We start from the raw sequence: 27,243 nt of genomic DNA, 5'->3' as shown, positions 1-27,243 counted from the left end.
GACCAGATGCCATGATCTTTGTTTTTTGAATGTTGAGTTTCAGTCTCACTTTTTCACTCTTTCTCCTTTCACTTTTTCTCCTCTTTCACCCTCATCAAGAGGCTCTTTAGTTCCTCTTCACTTTCTGCCATTAAAGCAGTATCATCTGCGTATCTGAGGTTGTTGATATTTCTTCTGGCAATCTTGATACCAACTTGTGATTCATTCAGCCTGGAATTTTGCATGATGTACTCTGCATATAAGTTAAATAAGCAGGGTGACAATATACAGCCTTATCATACTTGTTTCCCAATTTTGGACCAGTCTAACTGTTGCTTCTTGACCTGCATACAGCTTTCTCAGGAGGCAGGTACAGTGGTCTGGTACTCCCACACTGGCTGTATATAAACACAGAATAAGAGATCTGGGGGTCCCAATAGAGATAAGACACTAATGAAGAAGGGAAGATGCAGAGGGTTATCTCTGATTATAACCTTAAGATTGAATCCTCACTTTAAATTTTAGTGACATGTGTGAGTATGTACGCATGCGCACATGCTAAGTTGTATTGGACTCTTTGCGACCCCATGGACTGTAGCCCACCAGGCTCCTCTGTCCATGGGATTCCCCAGGCAAGAATACTGAATTGGGTGGCCATTTCCTTCTCCAGGGGATCTTCCAGACCCAGGGATCAAACCAGTGTTTCTGGCATCTCCTGCACTGGCAGGCAGATTCTTCACAACTAGTGCCACCAAATAAGTTGTTATTTCACCAGCTTCTGTTTACTTGTCCCTATACTTCCATCTTCCCAGGTAGTGGGAGTGCTTTCCAAACTAAAATAACTCCGTTATCTTCCCCCAACACCAAGGTGGAGTGTGAAAACCACGTCCTCCAAACTTTCAAGCTGAAATATTTAGATGGATTGTACTTCACTCTGAAAGATGAACTGTTCATCCATCCAAGAAGTACTGAGGATTTACTCTGCTCACCGCACTGCCTCAGGTGCAGGAAGCACCCGTCTGGCTGGGTAGATTGGACCCCAACCTTCATGGAGCTTGCAGTCTAGTAGGGATCAGAAGACAGGGGGACAGGTGAGGATAAAGAGACACATCACAGAGCCAGGAAGTGTGATGCAAAGTAGGAACTTTGATGTTTTGGACAATGGATCAGTCCTTCAGACCATATGGTCACTCTTTCTGTTTTTTTTTAAACTTTTTACTTTACATTGGAGTAGGGCTGGTTAAAAATGTTATGATAGGGTCACTCTTTTTACTTGAAATAGTGTTAACTGCACCAAACACACATCTCTGAAGCAGGCATGAATGATGTTTTGTTATCCACCCTGCTCTCTGCCTTGGTAAGTCAGGCAAATTGGCCATGATTAAAATCCACTACATTCAATACCACTCTGACCCAGACGAATTTACTCTGTCTAGTTTGGGGTTCCATGTGTTAAGCAAAGTTACAAACCATTCAGAAACAAGATATACGAGGAATGGTAAAAATAATAAAATCATTGAGCTGATGGTAGGATGTTGCTGGTGTTTTAAATAATGGCCTTCAGAATTTCACATGGTAAATGACTGGTGTTAGGCCGCATTTCTCTGCATTTGAGTCTTAAAGTGTTTGAGATAGCTCCCCCAAACAAAAAAAGGTAAAATCATTAGCATTATTTCTAATATTATGTTGAGGTTGCAGTGATACAAACACACAAACAGAACAGTGTGCAATACCAGGATTGGGAACACAGTTAAGCGGAGAAGCCTAGATTCAAAGTTCATGTTTAGTTTCTAAATTGTTTCCAAGTTACATTTTGCCAAGTTTGGATGTCAGGAGAAAGAAAAAAAGGTCCCCTGAGGCCACAGGCAGAGGAAGGACTGTAGACACAAACTGACTAACATTCTGCTTCCTGCTTTTGGTTTGATTTGATTCTTTGGGAAAAAACAAAGCAAAACAAAAACAGATATAAGAATTGCTATGTGTAGGCCAGTCCGATGCTAGCATATCTCAGCTTTGAAAAGCTTCTGGAATTTTTGTCTCTTTGTAATGATGTTTGCCGCTGTACTGAAGAAGAGGAACAGAACCCAGAGGTTGGTTTCCCGAGCTCCACAGCACCCCCGCCAAGGAAAGCACTCTCTCTTGAAAGTCAGTTATAACAATCAGGTATTTATTTTCTACCACGTGCCCGCCCCTGGGCACGGTGCTTCTTAGAGGTTCCAGCCCTGCGAGCGGCTGGGTTAAGTGACACAGCCCAAACCAGGGCTCCAGTGGGGGCTCAAACCGTCTCATGCTCACCCCCAGGATGTGATCCGAGCCCTTTCAGAGACCTTCCGAGTGTTTCCCTTATAGGAAAATTGCTTCTCTCTCCCCTCCCATTCTTGTCAGTTCAGGGTTCCTTCGAGCCTCCTAATAACCATATATTTCATTTTCCACCCATCCGGACTCCTTGCTCCTCCCCGCTCGGCCCGGGGAGAACTCGTAAACGTCGTTGGTGATGAAGCCACTCTCCAAGCTCCCCAGCGTCACGAACCCGCTTTCAGACGGGTTCACGGCCACGTTTTCATAGTCACAGGACACGGCGTCGGGCGTGGCCTCTCCCGAGCGCGCCCGGAACGAGATGTTCTTTAGGTCCGGGCGGGTCTCGGCCAGATCAGCTTCGCTCTGCTTTCGTATGACGTTGTAAACCTCCAGGTCCGGGCTGATCCCGGGCTGAGAAGCCGGCCAGGTGGGGCGCTGCTCCTTAGTGCTGGGGTCCGGCTGCCCCCGTTTCCTAGGAAGACAGAGAACCAGGGCTGAGCAGGCAAGGGGCCTGAGAGTGTCCCCGGGCCCCTGTCCAGGCAGGACAGGGTCATCCCTGCGCGGTCACTACGCCGCACTTCTCATCTGTGTCAGCCTTCAGGGCAGGGTTTCGGGTGTGGCAGGAATGAACCAGGCAAGTGTGCTATCTGCCCTTCACCGTGGCCTGAGCACAGAGCAGAACTGGTGATCCTAGGGTCCCCAGAGCCCCCAGAGGGCCTATGGGGAGAACTGCATGGGGGGGAAAATGCCACATTAAAACAAATCCATCTCCAAGGGAAACTGTCCTTCAATTCTGAATGTGGGCAATCAAGCTGAGTAGAATTAGTAGTATCTTTGACTTGCTCACCAATGGAAATGATAGATATTTTCATATCACAGTTATTGTTTAAGATGCCTTAAAATATTTTATGCTCATTTCTGCTTCAATATTATGATAATTATACCTAAAGAAGCATTAATAAAGAAGCTCATGTATTACTGTTTCACATACATTTTGGGAAATATTTTGCTAGTATTTTTGTGTCTGTGGTACAAAACGATTAAAACCGTGAGTAGACTCCAGCTTCCAAGTTACAATTCCCAGACTGGGGTGAGCTGCTCAACGGGTAGATAAGGAAGGGAAATCAAGAACCAAGCACAGAGTAAGCAGTTAGAAAACATATGAGCAATTTTTTAAACTGAACTCTGTTTTTTTGGCCATATCAACATTTTTAAAATTTAGATTTATTTATTTTTAATTGGAAGATAATTTCATTACAATATTGTGTTGGTTTCTGCCATATATCAACATGAATCAGTTATAGGTATACCTATGTTTCCTCCTTCTTGAACCTCCCTACCACCTCCTATGAACTGAATTCTGTCGATATTTTGGATCAAAAGGAATTAACTAAAAAAATGATTATAGGAAGAGATATTTTTGAGTGCTTATAATATACTCACTCTGCATGTATTAACTGCTTTAATTCTATAATTCTATAAGGACGTTATTATTTTTTTAATCTTTTGGCCACGCTGCATGGCATGTGGGATGTTAGTTTCTTGACCAGGGATTGAACCCCTACCCTCTGTATCAGCAGCACAGAATCTTAAACTGCTGGACCACCAGGGAAGTCCCTAAGGAATTATTATTAAATGAAATAGGTTCTACATTGAAATCTTATTAGTTTATCTTAAATTGGTCATCAAAGGGAGTCAAGCCTTAAAATGTACCTTTGCTTTCCTGTTGTGAAGTGGCAATGCCACCGTCTTCTATATAGACCATGATGATGGGGAATAAAAAGGTAGCTGAGAAGAGCTCTGGGTACCTCCAAGATGGCGGCTCCATGATCCACTAACAGAGGTTCTCTAAGCTACTTAAGGTACACTATTTTGTAGCCATCTATACTTGTGTATTCAAGTAAAAGTCAATTAAAAGGATTTGGCTATTTTATTTTGAATGAAGTGGTTTTAGTTTCAGAGGTTTGCCAGGAGCCTTTAGAACAGTCATTTTCATATGGCTCACTATTTACTCCTTTACTCACCCAAAAGACATTTCTGGAGTGAGAATGTACATGCATGAGAAAACTTTGCTGAGTGATGTGTGGATACACAGGTGAATAACGCAGTCTCACCCCTCAAGTCATTTAAAATCTTCCACACTAAAAAATTAAAGAATGTAAGATCACTCTGTTAATTACAACTGAGTACAAATGCTTAGTACTTCTGAGTGCCCCGAACCCATCAGATTTATTCTCAAATCTGCAGAAGAGATTCTCTTGGAGCTGCCTTGCCTTTTAATGAAGTCCAAGTTCAGAAAACACAAAGGTTTACAGGATCAACGTTTTACTTGCCTCCTTCTACAGATCCAAACCCAACATACACCTGTGGTGACCACAAGGAGGAGAAGGAGAATGCTGGGGATTAGGATGTAGGCAAGATTCAAGGCAGCTTCTGAAAAGAAAAGCGCAGATAAAATGTAGTTATGGGTATGGTGTTTTTCTGAGTTCTATAAGTTGTTCTAGTGAATTACTGAATGTGACTCCCTGGAATTGCAGTCAGTGGATTAGAAGTGCAGGTGGCCTGGGGACCCCCGATCTTGTGGCTGATATCTGAAGCAAGGGCAGTCTGGGTGGGGGCTGAGCCCTTAACCTGTATAGTCTGTGTTAATTTGGGGTGGCTAGTGTCACGGCTGAATTGCAGTACTTCAATATCCTATTTCATTATATGGACACAGTGGATGCTCTCAGGTAGGTGAGAAAAATACTGTTACTTCTCTTATGTAAATAACTAAACTGAAAAATTAAGTGTTTGTTTTCTTAAAGTTACCCAGTGACAAAAACTCAGATCTTTTCTTTTTTGTTTTAATTGAAATATAGTTGATGTACAATATCATGTTAGTTTCAGATGTATCCTATATTGATTTGACATTTGAACACATTATTAAGTCTAGCTACCAGCCCAGATCTTCCTCTTGAAACTCAAGGTGAGAGTTGAGGTTCAGAGTCCATCAGCACTCCAGTTTATCACCCCATTTTCTTTTATCTTCTATGTCCATTTCCTCTGTTTGTCTTGTAAAGAAATACTAATCATGGCCTGGGTCTTTCTGCTCTTATTTCTCAACATTCATTCTCAATTCCCCCTATCCCAACCCAGACAACTTCTGGGAGATTCTCAAGTCTCCGACTGTCTTCCTGAAGACTTTTTACCTCCTGTCTCATCTAATCACCCCAATTGTCTTATTTCACTGACCAAATCTAACATTTAATACAGTTTTTACAAAGCCACATGTGCCCTGTCTGTTTTCATTTTTAAGTAGCCGTGGGGAGAACAAGCAGGGTATGTAACCATGGGGATTTGTAATCAGGAGAGCCCCACTATCGGTTTTTCCCTGGGAGAGCTCTGTGTATACCTTTGCTTTCTTTCAGCGTTTCTGTGGCATCTTCTTTCTCTGTGTCTTCTGGAAGTACGGGTGTTGCTGGCTCTGTCTCTTCACCTGGAGAGAGACACATGCACTCAGAACCTGGAGAAAGGCATTAACATCCAGATATTCTCTGAGGTCCTACCAGCTTCGGGGAGGTGGGGGGGGGGATGTCAAAAAGCACTAGCAAAGTGACTAGTGCAGTTTATAATCATGGAAAGTGAAGAACTGAATTTGCGGACCGAGAGGTTTACTTTTCGTGATCTTTCTGGAATGACTCTTGCTGCCAAGAATCAAGTGGGAACACAACCAGCAGGCAGCTGACATCAAGGCCCATAAAGTGCTGCAGAACACAGGGGAAGGGCCAGTGACTCACTTTTAGGACCACAATGGTCAGTTTGACTCACTTGTCTCATTAGATTGAATTATTCCTTTCATATTGTCAATAAGGATAAGTAACATCCCAAACTGATTTGTAATTGCTCCTTTTCACATAGTTGAAAGGCAACCCTAGAGGGTGAGATTAATGAACCACGTGCCATGTCTCAGCGTGACTTACACCCATCCAAAGAGTCGGTGTCTTTCCATCGAATCATCTGGTCTAAAGAGCATGTGACTCTAAACCTATGGAGAGGTTCTAAACCTGTGAAACAGCCCAAATGAACTCAAATCTCCAATGACAGTCTTACCTCCAGTCCTTGTAGAAGGAACTGTTGGTTTCTCTGCAGCAGAAAGGAATAAGAATGAGAGTAATAGGTAAATCGCCACACCCTCTGAGTGAAGCTGGCCAGGGCACAGCTTCCATCTAGTTGCTCATTCAATCTTCCAACAAACTTCAATTCATGCTATCAGACTCCAGAACCTGGTTAGTAAGTCCAAAGAATCCCTTCTGCACAAACGCTAGCCTTTCTCCAGCTTTGCTTGGACACTTTTTAAAAAAAGCATTAAAACTTTTAAATATGAGAACTTCCAAATATACACAAAAGTGGAAAGATTGGTATAATGAACCCCTATGGAGTGTCAATGCTTATCAACATATGGCTAATCTGGTTTCAACAATAATCCCTATTCCTCCCTGGCTAAACCCAGGTCTGAATATTTTATTCTATTCTATTCTATTAGGTTGCACTGGGTCTTAGCTGTGTCTTGTGGGATCTAGTTTCCCTGACCAGAGATCAAACCCAGGCCCTCTGCATTGGGAACATGAAGTCTTAGCCATCGGACAACCAGGGAGGTCCCCTGAACTGTTTTAAAGCAATCCAAGACATTTTATCAGCTCCTACTGGGGATGTTTTAGAGCAATGAACACCGATCTCCAAGCAGAGGAGGTGGCTGGGGACCAAGTAGAATATGGCCCGCCCCAAAGCAGAGCTGTGATCTAGAACCTGAGCTATTTAAAATAATTCTAAGAGCCTCGGGATAGTCAGGCTCCACAGACAACCTACAGTAATGTTTTTACTTCTGGCATAAATTGTATCAGTCTTTTGTACTGGCAGTGACTCTAATGCTGATCAGATACTCTGGGTCATAGAGTCAGAGTCTTTAAGGTCAAAATTTTAGAATTCATAGTCCTAAGGCTGGGATGGGCTTCCCTGGTAGCTAAGATGGTAAAGAATCTGCCTGCAATGCAGGCAACCTGGGTTCGATCCCTGGGTTGGGAAGATCCCCTGGAGAAGGAAATGGCAACCCACTCCAGTATTCTTGCCTGGAGAATCTCATGGACAGAGGAGCCTGGTGGGTTACAGTCTGTGGGGTCACAAAGAGTCGGGCATGACTGAGCGAATAACATGCACACAAAAGGCCAAGATGTCAAAGCTATTCTGAGGTTTTATTCAGAAGGGAAATTTTAATCATGTGTGTGTGGGTGTGGGTGTGGGTGTGTGTATAGAAGTGATGCAAATCCATTTATTTATTAAAAATGTCTGCTATATGATAGAAACATTCTTCTGTTCTAAATGTTTTTATAAAAACAAACACAACTTATCCTGATAACAGCCTTGTGAGTAAGTGCTATTCTGAATTTGTTCACAAGGAGACTCAGGTACAGGGAAATTAAGCAACCTACTCAAATCTCACAGCTAATAAGTAGCTGAACTGGGATTTGAACTTAAAAAATTCAAATGAAAATTTCAGATCACAAGGAGACAAACCCCATGCTAGATATTAGAGATACACTAGCAAATCAAAAGCTGTCCCAGCTCTCTAAGGAACTGACACTCTACGGGATGGCAATAAAATATAGAATTATAGGAGAATATTCATACATATTAATTTTGTGATATTATATTACAATATATCATATATTCAATGACATTACAGAAAATGATGCAGTCATTTTGTTGTCCCTCCATAGTTCAATCCACTGGGCAAAACTGCCGTGAACACGGCAAATTAATGCAGCCTTTCCATCAACAATGCAATGCAATGGTCTGTGACATTGCCTCAGATGATTTGTCTCTGATTTCCACTGAATGTGTCTATGCTTTTAGCCCACCCTGGAAGGAATCAAGTGTTCAGATCTGGCTGGTATGCCACCAACTCTACGTGGTCATGTTGTCAAATTTCATTTTAGATGCTGTCTTTGAACTGGTCGCTGCCCTCTGGTATAGTAGGATATTGTGCCATAATGTTGGAGCCATACTGGGTGACCGTCCCCTAGTCCATGAAGCGTAGGGTCAAACGTGTATTTCCAGACTTCATGCCAACCATATAGTGAAGTGGACAAACTTGCCAACAGGCAGTATATGTACTGTGTGTGTGAGGTGTTATGATCCTCATAGGAGGAACACTTAACCTAGTTTTGAGGTTAAGCCCTGGAATGCTTCCCAGAGGAAGTGATTTTTTTTAACTTATTTGGAAATAATTTAAAATTTATGAAAATTTGCAAGACTACTGCAAAGAATTCCCATGTATCCTTCGCCCAAAAGTTATCATTTTATCACATTTCATTTATATAACTATTCTCTCTGTCTCTCTCTTTATATATATCTCTATATATCTATGTATCTATATCTAAGTCTCTCTATATACACAGACACACATATATTCACATATATTCACATACAGACACATGCATAACTTTTTTTCGGAGAATAAGCTGTAGCCATAGTTACCCTTTATTCCCTAAACACCTCAAAGTGTATTTAAAACAGGACCAGGAGGGGCATACTCTATCATAACCATAGTACAATTATTGAAACCAAAATATCAACATTGATATGTATAGTATCATCCAATCTACAGATCTTATTCAAGTTATGCCTATTGTCCTAAAAATGCCCTTTACAGAAAATTACTATTGTCATCATCAAAGGTACAATCCAGGACCACCTATTGTTATGAGAGAAGGTGATGCTTAACCTGAACCTGAAGGCTGAGAATGAGTTGACTGGGAAAGAGGGAAGGATGTTCCAAGCAGTGGAAACAGCAGTGAAGAGATCATGGGGAACTTCACAAAACACAGAAGAGAACTGGCTGGGGGATGGAATAAAAGTGGTGAGAACTGGGGCTGCAGAGAGGCAAGGGTCTGATCAAGCCAGTCCCTCCGCGGTGTGCTGAGGTCCGTGAACTTGTCTTGAGAAGGAGGGGGTGGTCTGCAGCGAGGCAATGTGTTAGCCTTCTTCCGTGTGCCCACATCCCCCGCTCAAGTCTATTCCTGGTCCTTCTCTGTGTCCTGGGAGGCTGACCTCTGGGGATGTGTCCCGGGCTCCCTTGTCCTCTGGTTCTTGACTGGACTTAACACACACAATAGGAGGCAGAAGCCGGAGATTAGAGGGTAGGAGAAGAGACAGGTCCTAGTATTATTCCCCAGACCTCTCTCCCACATCACGGTGGTTTGAGAGTACTGTGTTGTCTGGTTACAGCTCCTGTTGGGTGATTCCTCTTGCATGACTCCAAGATTTCTCTGGGTTCTGCTAAAACCATCCCCTCCCTTCGCTCCTTGAAGCCTAGGGGTAGTAATAGCTTCCCGCTATAGCTGGTCCCTGGACACTTCACCATCTCATGTTCTGTGGCCACACTTTGGTAAAGATCATTTTATTATACTCCTCTCATTAAACCCTTTGAGTGTGCCATCTTTTCCCTGCCAGGACTCAGTCTAATACAGGCAACAGCACGATTAATAAACAAAATTACTTTTAAAAAAACTAGCTGATTCTAACCCCAAAATAAAAGGCTATGAAAACAAGTGCCAAAATCTTACATTTCAAAAAATGTTTAAGGTACAAAATTTTAAATCATGACGATAATAGGATATAATGAACAAAAGTGATGGGCAGCCAGTTTGTCATAAGTGCACTTGCTTTAATTGCTCTCAAAAAGGGCCCTGCCAAGTCAGCCTCAATCCTTGCAACCTCCCTGCCTGAGACAACTCTGTGGTGGGGAAGACCGGGTCTCTGGAGAGAAGAATTCATCTGACGGGGTGAAGAGGGAGGAAAAACAACTTTAGCAGCAAAGGCGCAGTCAAGCTCCAACAATTTTGAAACGACAGGATTGTTTAGTCCCCAACTAGATGTAACTAACAAGTCATTCTACTCCTGTCAGGAAAAGATGCAGAATTGAGATCAAGCAGTTGGCTTCAGGGTGGTGAAAAACTTCACTAACAGCTCAAGAATCACTTCATGTTTAGATTCCAGTCCATCATAATGGAGAAATTTGGGAAACCCCAGCACAGTGAGATTACAGGCTTGTAGCCAATCCAAAACCCTTAATAGATTTAGAAGAAAAAGCTAGTTAAGTTTGCAAGGCATATATAGAGGGTGGCCTAAGGAGTTTAAGCCTGCTCATCAAAGTGACTGCCATCTGCCCAGTGTCAGTAAAATTAGCATATTTTATCATCTACCTCCTGTGGTCATTATCCTGTCTCCTTAAAGCCCCAGAAAATGGCTGGCAGAAGACATGCAAGAAAAATGGCCAGCTTCCTTTCATATTTCTTCCTTATTCCAAGCTCCTACAGTGTACAACCTCACATATGGCGGTAATAAGAATTGTAACTGTCGACCTGGAAGGCTTTTTATTTCTTGAAGTTCTCATAATTCTTGCCTTATCATCCATAAATTAGACCCTTTCATTCCTTCATCTCTTAGCATCTTATACCCTCTCCTTTGCTAGAATTACTCCTCAGCGAGGAGGAATCAGGACATCTCCCTTTACAAGAATTCCCAAAGTTTAACACTGCTGGCATTTGCAGCAAGCTTTCTCAGAGACTAGGTGACAAATTCTTGGAATCAGCAGCTGATTATGAAAGGAGAGAGGAGGCTGAGAGTGCAGTCACTTAACCTGGGAAAGGATTCATTACCATCAGAATATTTGCAGATGAAATTGTTCTTCATGGTACATCGGTCGTCATTCCACTGGAACATGTAAGGGCCCCCGATGCCGGCGGGGGCCGACGGCTGATGGTACATGACCACGCAGACCTCGCTGCCACAGGAAGGCTCATCCACATACCAGTTCCTGTAGGAAAGGGGTCAATAGTGGAGGCAGCTGGAGAAGGATCCCCCAAGACTTTAAAGCCTTTGCTTTCCTCTCAAGTTCCACGGAGCCAGGAACTTAAGAGAGAGTGAGGAATTGAAGTGCGGCCAATAAGGAGAACCATGCTTTCGAATATGGACATCACAATCAATCATCTGACATTTGCCACAGCCTCTTTGCAGGGAGGAATATATTACCATATGATGTCTGCAAAGTTATTATGAGAAAAAGCAGCCAGCAGGGCCTGTCTGGACAATCTTATTATTTTTTTTGCTTTTGGCTAACTGGGTTTTGTTTCTCTTTTTTAAGAAATCAGACGCACTGGGAGAGGCATGGTTTATTGCATCCAGAGCTTGCCCTGCTTCCATCTCCCCATGCTTGTCAGTAGCCACAGCTGCCTTCTGAACTCTGAGGAGTGGAGAGAATATTCAAGCATCTGAGGCTTCAAAGTAGAAGACAGAGTTCGGGAAAAAGCAGGAGGCCCAGCTAGTCTTTTTCAGTTTTTAAGTGGTTTCTAGTTCATCAGGATGATGAGACCTTTTGTTAGCTTCCGCTGCCTGATTTCTTGTCTTTGTCTCCCAGTTTCCTGGATGGGGTGCACTCCAGCCCCAGTGGTACTTGGAATTAAATGGTGCTGCTGCCCAGTTAGATCTGTGGGTGCCGGGTTAAAGCCTTGGATTCATAGGTAGTTTAGATGCTGTGAGCACCTAGGCCATGTACTGACTCAGGCCTGGGCTTTGTACTCTGCCTGGTTACTCACCCAAGCAGGTTGCTTCCAGGGCCCATCTCTGCCCTGATGCTCAGACTGTTTAGATGAGCCCTGCAGCTCTGCCTAGCCCTTGTCACAGCCCCTCCTTATGGACACCTAAGAGACAGCTCTCCGTGTACTACCCCAGGAGAGCTCTGCTTGAGTCTGGTGCTGCAGTTCACCAGAGGGAAAGTCCTCTGCTGAACTCATTGGGTTGAATTTGCCTGGATGATAGCTGAGCTTGCAACGCTGCTTGGACACTGGTCAGCTGGGGTTCCTGATGGGGGCTGGGCTCTGCACCTCACTAGTCACCTCCAGGCAATTTTCCAACCTTGTTGCTGGGCCTCCCACTTGTCTGTTCTCCTCCCCACTGGCCTTATGGCTTTATGATATTTCACACATAAAGGAATGGATGGAATATGATGCCTGGCATCTAGTTTCTGGACTTGAGCCAGCTTTCAGGCTTGGAACTCACTGCTAGAAAGAGGAAGGACCCTGAGACACCCCAGTGGGTGCACACGGTGAGTGCATGTGAGCTAAGTTGCCTCAGTCATGTCCGACTCTTGACCCTCTGGACAGTAGCCCACCAGGCTCCTCTGTCCATTGGATTCTCCAGGCAAGAATGCTGGAGTGGGTTGCAGTGGGTTGCCGTGACCTCCTCCAGGGGATCTTCCCAACCCAGGGATTGAACCTGAGTCTCTTACATTTCCTCCACTGGCAGGTGGGTTCTTTACCACTAGCACCACCTGGGAAGCCTCAGGTGCACATGGTATTTTTCCTTTATTCTCCCCAAGGGACCTATGGCCATATATTCGAGGAATCACACTTTGGGGGAAGAGGAATACCCTGCTATTACAAAGGCTGTTGGACAGAGTGTGCAAGTTAACATTGCTACCCAAAGTTGTGAAGTGTCATTAAGGTTACCCATTTGAGTGGGAGCATATTGAGGCCAAGTATTAAATGGAGTTCTGGCTCAGGACTGAGGTAGGAGATAGACGGGCCCCCAGGCTGAACAGCCGGTGTTTGCCAAGCAAAGTTGTGTTTGCTTGAGGCTATGTTCTCACCCAGACACTCCAAGCACAAAGCTAGTGGCAGAAGCTTCGCTCTGCTGGAATAAAGAGATAAGATGACCACTCTTGAGGTCAAGGAAAACTTTCCTGTTTGCCCATGGAATGCTCATTGTGTGGGGGGGGGGGCGGTGGTCAAAAAGGGAGGGGGTCCATAATAAGTAGGTGCATGGGGGACCACATGCACCTACAGGCATCTTAACAAAAAGTTGTGCATGCATCTTGGGGAGGGTCCTAGGACCTGTCAGGTGTGAAAAAAGAAACAAGATAACTGGCCAAAGGTAAATGAAGCCCCAGAAGGATTATCCTATATCAGTGATTTAAATCACCTCTTTACTTCACCCCTCCTCATTAGAGAGGACTCCCATACACTTTCTCTCCGGGTGTGTATTTCTGCCTAGCTGCTGACTTAAATAAACAAATTGCTCCTCTGTGTGTTTACCCACGCTTCCGCAGTGGCTCAGTGGTAAAGAATCTGCCTGCAAGGCAGGTGATGCAGGAGATGTGGGTTGAATCTCTGGATCAGGAAGATCCCTTGGAGGAGGAAATGACAAACCACTCCAATATTCTTGCCTGAAGAATGCCATGGACAGAGGAGCCTGGCGATCTACAGTCCATGGGGTCACGAAGAGTAGGACACGACGGAGCATGCACCCATGTGCTCTCCCACATGTTATGCTGTGTTTCTAATAATAAACTTTGTACCTGTTTTTATGTTTTTGCCTCTGTGAGAAATGTATTTTTCAATGGGTCAGGGGAACTTTGCTTTTAGCCTCTAATCCCTGGTGGACTAGTGGCTAGGATTCCTGGTTTCTATCCAGGCTACGCAGGTCCTATTCCTGGGTAGAGAACTAAGATCTCTCTTCAGGACTGCTCAGTGCTGTCTCTCTGAGATAAGGACCAGCTCACAGTGGGACCCATCCAGTGGTCATTCTCCAGTCTCAAAATATATGAATTGAAAACTTATGGGGTAAGAGTTATAACAGTGGAGAAGCTCAAGGGGAAGCCTTGAAAACTGCATTCTTCCCTGTCCTCTTCAAGAGAGTAAACAGAAAACAATACCTTATCCAGGCAAACATGACAGAAGGCAGTGCTGCCTTCAAAGACCTAGGAAATGCCAGGATGGTATTCCCCATCACATCTCTGTATAATCACAAGTCTGGCCCCTGCCCCTGGCCCCAGGCAGGTTCTGAAGGATGAGACTGAAGTAGCACAGACTCAGCCAAGTAGAAGCCCCCTTGCAGCTGCTGTGGCATATGTGGCATCTTTGCTAGAGCTGGTTAACACATCCTTGGGTACCTAGTATGAAGATTGGGTGAGTACATTCTTCTTCATCTGTATCCGAAAGAGAATTAGAAACAGTCTGCCTTCATTTGAAATGGACATCAGTATGTATTTATGGTCTTGCCCCAGGACTATACTACTTTTCCTACCCTCTGGCATAATATGACATGAAGAGAGACTTCCTGGATATCTTGCGAAAATCACTTTGGTCCACCATACTGTTGAAAGTGAAAGTGAAAAGTTTCTCAGTCAAGTCCTACTCTTTGTGACCCCATGGACTATAGAAGTCCATGGAATTCTCCAGGCCAGAATACTGGAGTGGGTAGCCTTTCCCTCCTCCAGGGGATCTTCCCAACCCAGGGATTGAACCCAGGTCTCCCACATTGCAGGCAGATTCTTTACCAGCTGAGCCACAAGGGAAGCCCAAGAGTACTGGAGTATATAGCCTATCCCTTCTCCAGGGGATCTTCCTGACCCAGGAATTGAACTGGGGTCTCCCGCATTGCAGATGGATTCTTTACCAACTTCCCAATGAGGGAAGCCCCAAGGTTGGAGATAAATGCTATGAAGATCCAGGGGCCTGCTACTTCATGAAAATGTGTAGGTGTTTTGTAGTCTAGGGGATGCCACAACACCTCTTTCAAGTTACAGGTTAAATTATTTCATCTCACAATAATTTGAAGCATCTTGCAACCATTTGAAGAAGGAAGCCTAGCTGTGGTAGGTCCCTTCCGGGCTCTAGAGGTGGCATATTTCATACCTGGGAATACTGTTCTGGTCTATATACCTCTTGACATGAAAGGCAGCTGTCTTTGAGTGGGGTCCAGAGCCAAAAAGGACTCTGAAGCAGTTCTAGGCTGTGATGGAAGCAGACTTCCCACTTGGGTCATATGATCCATCAGACCCTGTTGTTAGAGGCATCGGTGGTGAGAAAAACAATGCCATGGGGCATCCGCACAAGCTCCAATGAGAGAATCACAATGCAAAACCTTAAGATTCTGTAGCAAGGCCATATCACCTGTAACTGAGAAAAAAACCACCTTTTGCAAGCAACTCTGGCTTACTACTAGGCAAGGAGTACCAAGAGACCATACAATCCAACTTGCTCAGTGAGAGTGAGATACTGTCAGACGTACATAGTCAAAAGATTAGGCAGGAATCAACTCATTATAAGATGGAAGAGGTATATTTAGGACCAATGGGCTTGTACAAATGGAGCAGACCACCGTGACATCTTCCTCTATTGTATCAGCCTATCCCTCAGCTTATACCTACAGCTGCTTAAGGGAATCCCTTACGACCAGCTGGTAAAGGTAGCCTAAGCTTGGTTAGGTCAGCCAAGCATGGGGGGACAGCTCCGCATGGGCAGCAGCTGTCCTACAGCCCCACTCAGAGGTGGCTTTGAAAGATCTAGTGGTAAAGAGACAACCTCCCAATGACCAGAGCTTTGTGGGTGTACCTTCTTAACAGCTTGGTATGGAAAGAGAAGTTATTGGACATTAGACTAAGGCAAAGAGCTTGGTCAGCTGATCAGGAGTCTAAAAGGAGAAAGAGTGGGAGGCTGAGGACAAGGAGCTCTTGGATAGAGTGACGTGAACAGACATATGGGAGTAGGTATAAAGTATGAAAACCGACCACATGTTAAAGCCCAGCAAAAAGCCTCCAGCACAGAAGAGGCCCTGATTAACCAGGGAGACAAAACAGTTCAACCTGTGAGCAGCTGCCCCCGAGCTGATGTAACAGGCGTATGCTAGAGTGGCCACGGTGGCAGGAGGGAGGCCATCCACGGGCTCAGCAGTAGCTGTTCCCACTAACCAAGGCTGATCCAGCTACTGCCAAATCCAGCCTGCCAGCAACAGAGACGGGCCTAACACGTGGTGGCAACTAGACCCCACTGGACTCCTTTCATCCTGGAAGGGGCGATGATTCATGTTGATAGGAATGGATAATCTGGCCATTGGTTTGCCTTTCCTACCTCAGGGCCTTAGCATCACTAATCAAATACTTACACAGTCTTTGATCTACCAGCTCAGGATTCTAAATAAGGTCTAATCAGACCAAAAAACCAAGTTTCTAGCAAAGGAGATGTGGGAGTAAGCAGGGGATTTACTAGCCGGACCACATACTTTGCTCTCCTAAAGCTGCCAGTCTGAGAGAATGAGGAATGAGCTTGTTGAAAACACAGCCGAAGCACTAACTGAGTGGCGATACTTGTGAGGAGGGGGCAACATCCTTCCAGAAGCAGTGCAGACTTTGAATCATCAACCTTTGTGTCATCCTGTATCTTGCAAGAGTATTCTGGGGTCTGGAAGCCAAGGGGTGTAGAAGAAAAATTTGAAGCTAATAGAGGTTGGTTCATGAAATTAAGGAAAGAAACTGTCTCCATAACATAAAAGTGCATGGTGAAGCAGTAGACGCTGATTAGAAGCTGAAGCAAGTTATTCAGAAGATCTAGCTAAAGATAACTCACAAAGGTGGCCTCACTAAACAACAGATTTTCAATGTAGGATAAACAGCCTTTTAGTGGAAGATACCATCTAGGACTTTCCTAGTTTAGAGAGGAGAAGTCAACCTTTGGCTTCAAAGCTTCAAAGAGCAGGATGACTGGAGGGGATGTATGCGTGCATATCTGCTCAGGCTCCTCTGTCCGTGGAGCTTTCTAGGCAAGAATACTGGAGTGGGTTCCCATTTTCTACAACCCAGGGATCTAACCTGAGTCTCTTGCATCTCCTGCATTGGCAGGCAGATTCTTTACTACTGATGCCACCTAGGAAGCCTGAAATATGTCCACTTATATCTGATTCACTTCGTTGTGCAGTAGAAGCTAACACAATATTGTAAAGCAATTTTAGTACAATAAAAAAGATTTTTAAAAAAAGTTGACACAGGGAATTTGCTGTGTGGCTCAGGAAACTCAAACAGGGACTCTGTATCAACCTAGAGGGATGGGCTGGGGAGGGAGATGGGAGGGAGGGTCAAAAGGGAGGAGATATATGTACACCTATGGCTGATTCATGTTGAGAGTTGACAGAAAACAGCAAAATCCTGTAAAGCAATTATCCTTCAATTAAAAAAAAAAAAATAATAATAAAAAAAGCTGACACAGCCGGTGACTTTAAGTTGAAGCTAGTTTTCACCGATCATTTTGAAAATTCTAGGGCCCTTAAGAAATACGCTAAATCTACTTGGCCTTTGCTGTACAAATGGGACGACACAGCTGGATGACAGCACAACTGTTCACAGCATGATTTACTGAATATTTTAAGCCCCCTGTTGAGACCTACTATCAGAAAAATGATTCCTTTCCAAATATTACTGCTCCTTGACGATGCACCTAGTCACCCAAGCGCTCTGATGGAGATGTACAATGAGATTATTGTCATTTTCATGCCTGGTAACTACATCCATTCCGCAGTCCATGGATAAGGAAGTAATTTTGATGTTCAAGCTTTATTCTTTAAGAAATACATTTCTCAAGGCTACAGCTTGCAAAAGGAGGAGAACCCTTGCTTTCCATCCCTGGCACTACCCACTTGGGGAATTTGTGCTTCTTGTCTCTGCAGTGTTGAGGCCTGTGAGTTTAGAGGGCCTGCTATCCAAAGGAGAAATCCTTCCACCAGAAGATACACCATGAATGTTGTTGAACCAATGCCTGCCACTTGGACACCAAGGGATCCTTATGTTCAGGAACCAGCAGGCAAGAGGAGGAGTCATTGTCTTTGCAGGAGGTACTGACCCTAATCATGAGGTGAAGGTATCTCTGCTGTTATAGGCAGGGGGATATGTTTGGCACTCAGGTATCTACTTGGGTACTTGTTGGTACTCATGTGCTCCATTCTGATGGTAAATAGAAAAGTGAAATCACTCCAGACTGAGAAATTCAAGTTGACTAGGGCTTCACACTCCTCAGGGATAAGGGTCTGGGTCTTGCCACAAGGTAAGCAAGCCACTGAGGCTCCCCAAGAAGAGGGGAGGGGAGCCTCGACAGGACGGAGGAGGTGAGGGGGGCTCAGTAAGTGTAAGTCATGGCTCTGGGGACCAGCTGCAGTGGTGGAGAGGGTAGTTCCTCCTGCTAATCTTCTTTTTTAAAATTTCTCCCAGGAGTACTTCCCTGGCAGCCCAGTGGTGAAGAATCATGCCTTCCAATGCAGGGGACACAGGTTTGATCCCTGGTTGGGAAACTAAGATTCCCACATGCCACGGACAACTAAGCTTGTCCCTGGCAACTGGAGAGCCTGTGTGCCACAAGTAGAGAAGCCTGAGCGCCGCAGTGAAGACCCAGAGCAGACAAAAAAAAGTTTCTCCTGGGAAGAGAGGCCCATGAGAATCTTGGAGGAGATACTCCTGGAACTTAAACGAAGGTGTGGATCAGAATAGCCAAATGGGTGGGCTTCGATAAATGCTGACACGCTGTCGTAAATGGAGTAGGTAAAAAGAGATATATTCTTATCTTCATTCTTTTGATTGAAACTGAGTTTAAACTTTTTCCCCATATGATTGTTTACCAGTTAGAGTGTCTATTTTGTGAACTGTTTGCTCAGGTCTTTTGCTCGGGGGTTTTATTGACATTTAAACATTTAGTGTTTCACTGACTTATATATACTATTTACTGTAAAAAAGACAGTAACTGTTAAATTTGTTACAGCACATTTCTGGTCTTAAGTCTGCCTTTTAATTTTGATATTTGTTGACATTTTTCCATGTCACTGCTCTCCTCAGGGAAGGATGGTGGCAGTGCTATGGTGCTAGGGCAAGTATGTGAAGTGAGTGCAACACTGGAGGTTTAGAAGCGTTCTGCAAACAGCAGGCTTCTTTGTGTCCCCTCTTGGCCATGCCAGAGAATTAGATCTGGCTCTAATTTCTTGCCTGTCATCATAATTCCGGAGACGGCAATGGCAACCCACTCCAGTACTCTTGCCTGGAAAATCCCGTGGACGGAGGAGCCTGGTAGGCTGCAGTCCATGGTATTACAAAGAGTCGGACACAACTGAGTGACTTCACTTTCACTTTTCACTTTCAGGCATTGGAGAAGGAAATAGCAACCCATTCCAGTGTTCTTGCCTGGAGAATCCCAGGGACGGGGGAACCTGGCGGGCTGCTGTCTATGGGGTCGCACAGAGTCGGACACGACTGAAGCGATTCAGCAGCAGCAGCAGCAGCAGCATAATTCCTTATTGTCTAAAGCCCTTCAGCTCCATAGCCCTTTAGTCTCTCACTGGGCCTGCAAGCCCACTCCTGGGCAGATACTCAGAGAAAACCATAATTCAGAAGTATACACGCACCCCAGTGTTCACTGCAGCAGTGTTTACAGTAGCCAAGATGTGGAAGCAGCCTAAACGTCCATCAACAGAGGAATGGATAAAAGATGTGGTACATATATGCAATGGAATATTACTCAGCCATAAAAAGAACAAAATAATGTCATTTGCAGCAACATGGATGAACGTAGAGATTGTCACACTGAGTGAAGTCAGTCAGACAGAGAGAGACAAATATCATATGATATCATTTATATGTGGAATCTAAAAAAAAATGGTACAAATGGACTTATTTACAAAATATAAATAGAGTCACAGATGTAGAAAACAAACATGGTTACCAAGGTGTAAGAGGGTGGAGGGAGGGATAAATTGGGAGCTTGGGATTGACATATATACACGACTATATATAAAATAGATAACTAACAAGGACCTACAGTATAGCACAGGGAATCTACTCGGTACTCTGTTATGGCTTATAAGGGAAAGGTCCTAAAAAAGGGTGAATATATGTATATGTATAACTGACTCACTTTGCTGTACATCTGAAACTAACACAATGGAAGTCAACTATACTCTAATAAAAATTAAACAATCTCTCATTAGGGTTCTAGTCCAAAAGGCCAGGGAGCCAGAACCGGTGACATCATGCATTGTGTGCTATTGAAGCAGTGCGTCTGGGCCACCCTCCTGGGCAGAGCTCTCTGGACATGAGCTGGGCCCAAGGTAAGGCTGATTTATCACCCTTGCCACACTGCTTGGGTCCGTGGCTGTGCCAGTGCTGCTATCCCCTTGGGGCTCTGCCCAGCTGGGCTTCTCTTCCACCCTGACTGGCACCGGGGAGCTAGCCTGCCTCTTTCCTGAGCTATGTCAAGTGAGCTAGCCGCTGTGAGTTCCGCACACTTACCTAAATGCTGCTCTGCTTCCATCGATCCAGGCATAAAGGTCCTGGCAGGCTGTGCCATTGCTTTGTTTGTCCTCACGCCTCCTGAGTCCAATCCAGAAATCGCCATCAGAAGCCAGGAGGTTTTCAATGAACTTTTCTATCAGTCTCTGTTCATCTTCAGACTCAATGCTGACTAGCTGGCCCCCATTCCTCCTGCAGGCTGCTCTGGCTTCCTCAAAGTTCAGTCTTTGAGAAGCATCACGGAAGTAAATGACTTCATAACAAGGCTTCTGGGTTCCTAACCGGCAGACTGGCTGACCTGGAGAAGAAAAGAAGCCCCCCTATTTTAGTGCCCCCCAACACATGTTCAGATGGTAAAGAATCTGCCTGCAGTGCAAGAGACCTGGGTTCGATTCCTGGACAGGGAAGATGACATAGAGAAGGAAATGGCTACCCACTCCAGTATTCTTGCCGGGAGAATTCCATGGACAGAGGAGCCTGGCCGGCTCCAGTCCATGGGGTCGCAAAGAGTTGGACCCGACTGAGCGACTAACACTTAAAATATACCAGAGCAGAGATGCTTGGAGACATCTGAATGAAGCTGGGCAGGAATTCTGATTACTCATCAGTGGACTGTTTTAGTGTCATTTAGGCTCTCAGAGCAAATTAATACTCCTTCCAGTGTGGAGATGCAGTGATTTAGACTCTGATGCCTAAATTGTGTAGGACCTCCATCCTTTGTTTATTCCATTACAGATGATTGAAAAGCAGATATTTAAAATTAATCTTTAAAAGAGCAGTGGATGAAGATTTATTGTTTCACTTAAAGGCACACAAACAACACTTTCATGCCATTTGGGAGTCTCAGGAGATAGTGTGGTTTAAAGTGAGTTATCTCTGTTTGGGGTTTCCTTCAGGTAAAAGAGGCATTCTGAAGTCAAGTGTGGGCTTCTCAGCCCTGAACCCTCTGCCTAGGTAGCAGGACTGAGGATTCACCCAGTCTATGGTATAAGCAGAAGCTATGAGCATCAGATCCAAGGGGATTTCTGCTACTGGTCTTGCTTAAAGACAACAGCTAAGGTTTAGTGAACTCTTACTATGTGTCAGGCATTACACTAAGGGCTTTTACATTTACATACATACCTTATCTCACTGAACACTCATAGTAATCCTCTGCTGTAGATGCTGTTTATGCCTCATTTTACAGATGAGAAAACTGAGGCTCAGAGAAATTTGCTTGGCTAAGGTCACACAGGGCTTCCCAGGTGGTGCTAGTCATAAAGAACCCGCCTGCCAATGCAGGAGACATGAGAGACATGTGTTCGATCCCTCATGCCAACGCAGGCTCAGGTTGCACTGGGGGTCTGTGTAATATGTCTCATCTGACTGACACCTGAAAGGCTGAAGACAAAGACAAATGGATGGGACTCTACTGAGGACAGATTACAAGTCCTTCAGCAGTACATACCACCCTAGCTTGTGTCTGGGCTCCTGAAGCCATTTCTGATCTGTTCTGTTCAGTCACTAACTCAGGTTCAACTCCTTGCAACCCCAGGGACTGCAGCACGCCAGGCTTCCCTGTTCATCACCATCTCCTGAAGTATGAGTTGCTCAAACTCATGTCCATCGAGTAGGTGATGTCATCCAACCATCTCATCCTCTGTCATCTTCTTCTCCTGCCCTCAATCTTTCCCAGCATCAGAGTCTTTTCCAATGAGTCAGCTCATCACATCCGGTGGCAAAAGTACTGGAGATTCAGCTTCAGCATCAGGCCTTCCAATGAATATTCAGGGTTGATCTCCTTTAGGATGGACTGGTTTGATCTCCTTGCTGTCCAAGGGACTCTCTAGAGTCTTCTCCAACACCACAATTCAAAAGCATCAATCCTTCAGTGGTCAGCCTTCCTTATGGTCCAACTCTCACACCTGTACAAGACTACTGGGAAAATCATAGCTTTGACTATATGGATCTTTGTCGGCAAAGTGATGTCTCTACTTTTTAATACACTGTCTAAGTTTGTCATAACTTTTCATCCAAGAAGCAAGAGTCTTTTAATTTCATGATTGCAATTCTGCACCCAAAACATCAGCCTCATCGCTCCTTTGTCCAGTCAGTATGTACTGAGTGTACACTCGGTGCCTGGTGCTGGGCTAGGTGCTGGGAATACAGAAACACACATGCTTCTGAGCCCACAGGAAGAACACAGCATATGTTTCTGGATCCAGCTGTACAGTGAAAACCAGATTTCAACAAGGAGAATCCCTTGCAGTGGAGAGCCAGTTCTTGGGCTCTGGATGTCAATTGCTGCCACAGAGCGAGGAGTTGAGGATTTGTGTTTGGAGAACTCTTTCCAGCTCTCATAGAATGTTCTCATTTTCCTCTTTGTTTTGCAACTGTGCAGGGAGCCAGATAGCATTCGTTATTCCCCAAACTGCCCAGAGTACAGGGCAAAACGCCGCAGGCAGTGAACTGCATTTTCAGTGCTTAAGTGGGAACAGAGTACATACAGATAATCCAGAGAGCTCTTGTGAATTCTTATTTTCAATTTCTTCTTTCATTGCTTTTGTGAATAAATTCTTCAATGAAAAACGTTGGTTTTTCATTTTGCATCTTCTCCCTTTCTCTGCCATTTTTCTCCTGTTGCTAAATAGAGAAACTCTAGCAGGACTGCTCCAACAGAAAATTAGGAGCCCTCCTAAGAGCAGCATTCTCAATGAGGAGGGGTTCTGGAGACCTGGGAGAAGGCTGGGCCAGCTCAGCTTCTAAGGGTCCTTAAAGGTGGCTCCAGATGAGGAGGAAGAGGAAAAACAAATGAGTCACAGGAACCCCAAATCTGGAGGTGAATTTACAGGCAGCCTCCATTTTTCCACCGTTGGATTATCAAGGTGATCATCATAACACCCTAAACGAGTTTCCTGTATGGCCCAGCCTGGCCACACATTCCCAGTCAGCCAGTGAGTGCCAGAGTGATCCAGAGCTGGAAGAAGGCCCAGGGCTCATCTGGTCCCCTTGCTTTCAGGAAGTGTCTCTCATCTCCCACTTGCAGGAAAGGGAAGGGCGGGAGGGACTTCTGTTCCTCTTCATGGACGACAGAGCCCGGGGAAGTGGTCACCCAAACAGCTGAATTCGGTTACCCTCCCATTTTGCCGCTCGGTACCCCACCCCATCCTGAAAGCAACTTTAGAGTCTCTCAACCAACTTCGGAAGCATAGATAACTGAGCTGAGGTTTTCTTTCTCCTCCATCCCTCGTGGCCCATCTATTGCCTGCAAAAGTCACGAAGGAAACCCGAGAAGGGACACGGACATCGCCCTCCCGCCGGCCCCCGCCACGACATGCGGAACAAATTCAAGAGGCAAGAAGCCAGAGCACTGTACCTCCTCTGAAGCCCAAGTCCGCGCCTGCAGTCACACGACAGGAGGAAGGAAGCCGAGAGTCATTCATCCCAGTAAGGCGGGGCTTGTCCCGCGCCAACTAGGCTGCTTTTTCCAAACGCTCTAATTCCAGGCGCGGGATTCTGCCGCCCTCCCTACCCCCCATCAGGAGAGACCAGGAGTAACAGGCTGGGTTCGCACCGCACAGCTGAGCTAGAATCGCTTCTGTACGCCCCCCGCCCCCTCCGTCCCCGGGGACGGGAGACCTCCTCGGTGGGCAGGACAGACCCTGTGTGGGGGTCCTGGGGACTACTGAGACTCGCTCAATGGGGGCGGACCGAGGGGCGTCTCCTGGAGCAGTTTGCTCACTGTCCCATCTAGCCTCCGTCTCCCGGTATCTGGTAACCCTGGGCGGGGAGTGGACGTCGAGCTGTCCAGGACACGCAGGGAACCGGCGCTGGCTGGGCTCAGCCGCTCGGCGATTGCTCCTCTAGAAGCAGCGGGAGCCGGTGGGGCTGAGTCCACTGGTGGGGCGGGGGGCGCCATCCCTCCACCCTCTCCTCGGAGGGCCAGAGAAAAGGCGCCGTGGCCCCGAAGACGGTCAGCCGCAGCTGGGGTGCCGTGGGAGCCGCAGCCGAGCGCGCCTGGGAACCAGCCCCCGCCCCAGCGCGCGCACTCACCGCTGAGCAGGCGACCCGTCGCCCCCAGGAGCCCCGCCAGCAGCACGGCCAGCAGCACGGCCCGCGGCGCCGCTCCCCGCGGCATGGCCCGGCTCGGGTGCGCCTTCGGACCCCGGGGCGCTACGGCGGTGGAGCGGGCAGACCCGCAGCGGCGCGCTCCGCAATGCCAACGGCGGGCGGCTGCAGCATCTCCCCAGCACCGACGGACCCGGCACCCGGAGGAGGCGGGGAGGGCGAGGAGCCAGCCTGTCGCCCCTCCGCCCCCGGGGACGTCACTGCGGAGAGGGCAGCCCCGCCGGCGGGCCCGCCCCCAGAGCCTCCTCCAGCGCGCTCGGCGCCAGACACCCGGCCCGCCCCACTCGGAGCTTCCCAGGGACATCCTGCGTTTGCCCGGGGCGTAGAGCCGAGGAAAATCCTGGTCTGGCTTCTCCGAAATGCAATGAAGACGGCACTGGCTAAAAACCGACCGTGTCTCGCCCCAACTCCTCCTCCCAGCGTCCTCGGCTCCGCCTTTGGGCCAGCGGGAGAAGCAAACTCCGAGACCTGCCGGGACTCTGGAGGCTGCCGTCCGGGCCTTCGCGGCTACGTCTAAGAAAGGAGCGGCGGACGTCGAGAACACACGCGCACCCAGGCGGGGTGCCCACTGGCCGGGCAAGTTATGCCGCAGCGTGGATACCGTCCAGCGGAGGCTAAGTTGGAGTTCTGGCTGAGAGGAGAAGAGTGGCTCTCCCAGAGCGTCCTTGAGGCCAGCGAGGAAATAATACCGCTTTTTGCAGAGCACATGGGTGTGGGTGATGGTTCAGTCTCCTGGTAGAAAGGAGGTGACCCTCTCCCCGTCCCCCCAGGAAAGAGTGACCCTCGTTTCCTGTGGCAAAGCTTTCCTCAGGAACCCAGGCTTCTTCCAAACTCTCACAATAGTCCTGTTTTACATTTGCACCTTGTAAACGAAATGTCTTCAAATATATGCAAACAATAAAAGTAAGACTCCTGTCCAAAAACTAAAGTGCTAAGTGCTGGAAGGTGAGTCTGATTTGCATACTTCCTTCCCGCCCCCACCCCTCCCCACCCGCCACAGCCCAATCTGGTCCACTGACTTCTGAGTTTTGGTCTCAGATGGAGCCATTGCCGTTTGAGACAAACAGGCCAAATTGATCACAGGCTGGGGCATCTGTTTTCAGTATCAGCTGACCTTTTGGGAAGCTCTGCTACTGCAGAAAGGACAAAATTGGCAGGAGGAGGGCTGACCTTTAAGGCAAGTTCATTTACAGCCTGTCCTTCTGCCTGAATTAGAATATTTCATGTCCAGCACACATTCTTTCTAGAAATTCCCGATTATCAAAACATCCAAAGAGTGGGCTGATATGGTGAGTAGAAGGACTTGATTCTGCAAGTCAACGTTTGAAATCGTTTCTGGTTCTGCTTTTTTTCACTTAATGTCTCTGTGGACTCCAGCAAGTTTCTTTGCCTACGTTTAACTCTTGGTAACAATAAAAATCACTTTAACTTGTGAAGTTTTGATAAGGCAACTGGGTAAGTGTGCAGATAGCTGGGCCCTTAATGGCAATTACAAAGGATTTATTTCCAATCTTACAGCATGTATTACAGCTTAGAGAAGCTGTTTAACCTTGGCCCAAATAATTAAATGTCCTGAGTTCTCCCTTGGATACCCTGGCCCTTGGTCCAGATGGACATTGTTGAGGTATGCAGTCAATCTAATGTAGATTACAGTAGTGACCCCAATTCTTCACCCCACCCTATATCCTCACCCTTTAACTAGGTGAATTTGCAGTTCTTCTTACTAAAGGAGCAAAGTACATTGCCCCCTCCCTTGTCCTTGTGTTTGACCAACAGAATGAGCTTAGACTGGAAAAGGCCTCACATGGTTTTGTTTCTTCTCTTGCTTCTCTGCCACCCTCTGAGAGCTCAGATATCTCACTTGTCCAGGTAGATCCCAAAGAAGACACCTGCGGCAGAGTGGCCTCTGTCAATCAACAGACATATAGTGAGAAGCAGAGCTGTCCTGCAGCCAAAAGCTGAGCTATCTGGCCAGACTTAGACAGTCAAATCTTCAGCTGACCTCCAGATATATAAGCAATAATAAATGTTTTAGATCACTTTGTTATGCAATGCTGTTGCAGCAATACCTGACCATTACACCTGGTAATACAGAGCGATGCTGCTGGTTGCTGAAAAAGCTCATAAAGTGGAATTTTTCTTGGTAAAATTGTCTTGATCCAGGCTCTAATCCTTAGTTTGACAAGCTCAAGCCCAATTTAAGAGACTAATATATTCACCCATTGAGAAACATAATCATAAGGTAAACCAAAGTTTGCCTTGGTCTTTTGAGCACATACTCGCCCTCTGTGGGGGAAAAGATTTCTCAGTGAGCATGGCATCAGAACAAAGGGAATCAGCTATACAATTTGAAATTTAGGCTTTGATATCCAGCTATGTCCATCTTCGCGATAAGAGAGCTGTCTGACAGACAAACACATCATCCTGACAGGGTAATTTTTAATCTTGATAATGCTGAGATGAGATTGCCAACTTCTAACTTTCTAAATTTCCCTTCTCTAGGTCTGATTACCTTTCTTTTGTTCAAAACGTTTTTCTCCAAATAGTGTCACAGCAGAAATGCTAATATCCATTCTCCACTTCTTTTAGTGATAAGAGTCCTTGAATTCCAACTAGGCAGATATCCCTTCATCCACCCCCATTAAAGACTGTTTCCCAGCCTCCCTTGCAGCTTGGTGTGCCCTTAATGATTAAGTTCTGACCAGTGGGTCACCCGCTCTGCT

General features: G+C 46.0%; 1 protein-coding gene across 3 annotated transcripts; it reads right to left on the bottom strand.

Annotated features, from left to right (window-relative positions):
• Window positions 1-2,125: 2,125 nt before the first annotated feature.
• LAYN (layilin) lies at window positions 2,126-24,854 on the bottom strand. 3 transcript variants are annotated; one of them, XM_043898888.1, is made up of 7 exons: window positions 24,446-24,854; window positions 20,414-20,711; window positions 10,974-11,131; window positions 6,367-6,399; window positions 5,669-5,752; window positions 4,611-4,710; window positions 2,126-2,749 (listed from the first exon to the last, which is right to left on the bottom strand). In XM_043898888.1, the coding sequence occupies exons 1-7, from the start codon at window positions 24,822-24,824 to the stop codon at window positions 2,386-2,388; spliced, it is 1,416 nt and encodes a 471-aa protein (XP_043754823.1). In that variant the 5' UTR covers window positions 24,825-24,854; the 3' UTR covers window positions 2,126-2,385. The 3 variants fall into 3 exon arrangements, with proteins under 3 accessions (XP_043754823.1, XP_043754831.1, XP_043754841.1); XM_043898896.1 differs by lacking the exon at window positions 6,367-6,399 and having other exon boundaries at window positions 24,446-24,841; XM_043898906.1 differs by lacking the exons at window positions 6,367-6,399; window positions 10,974-11,131; window positions 24,446-24,854 and having other exon boundaries at window positions 20,414-20,657.
• Between the last annotated feature and the right edge of the window lie 2,389 nt (window positions 24,855-27,243).

This window comes from Cervus elaphus, chromosome 1, assembly GCF_910594005.1.
Source record: "Cervus elaphus chromosome 1, mCerEla1.1, whole genome shotgun sequence".
In the NCBI taxonomy this organism is placed as follows: Eukaryota; Metazoa; Chordata; class Mammalia; order Artiodactyla; family Cervidae; genus Cervus; species Cervus elaphus.
Note: the sequence above shows the minus strand (reverse complement) of the source record. Positions and strands in the feature narration are given on the sequence as shown.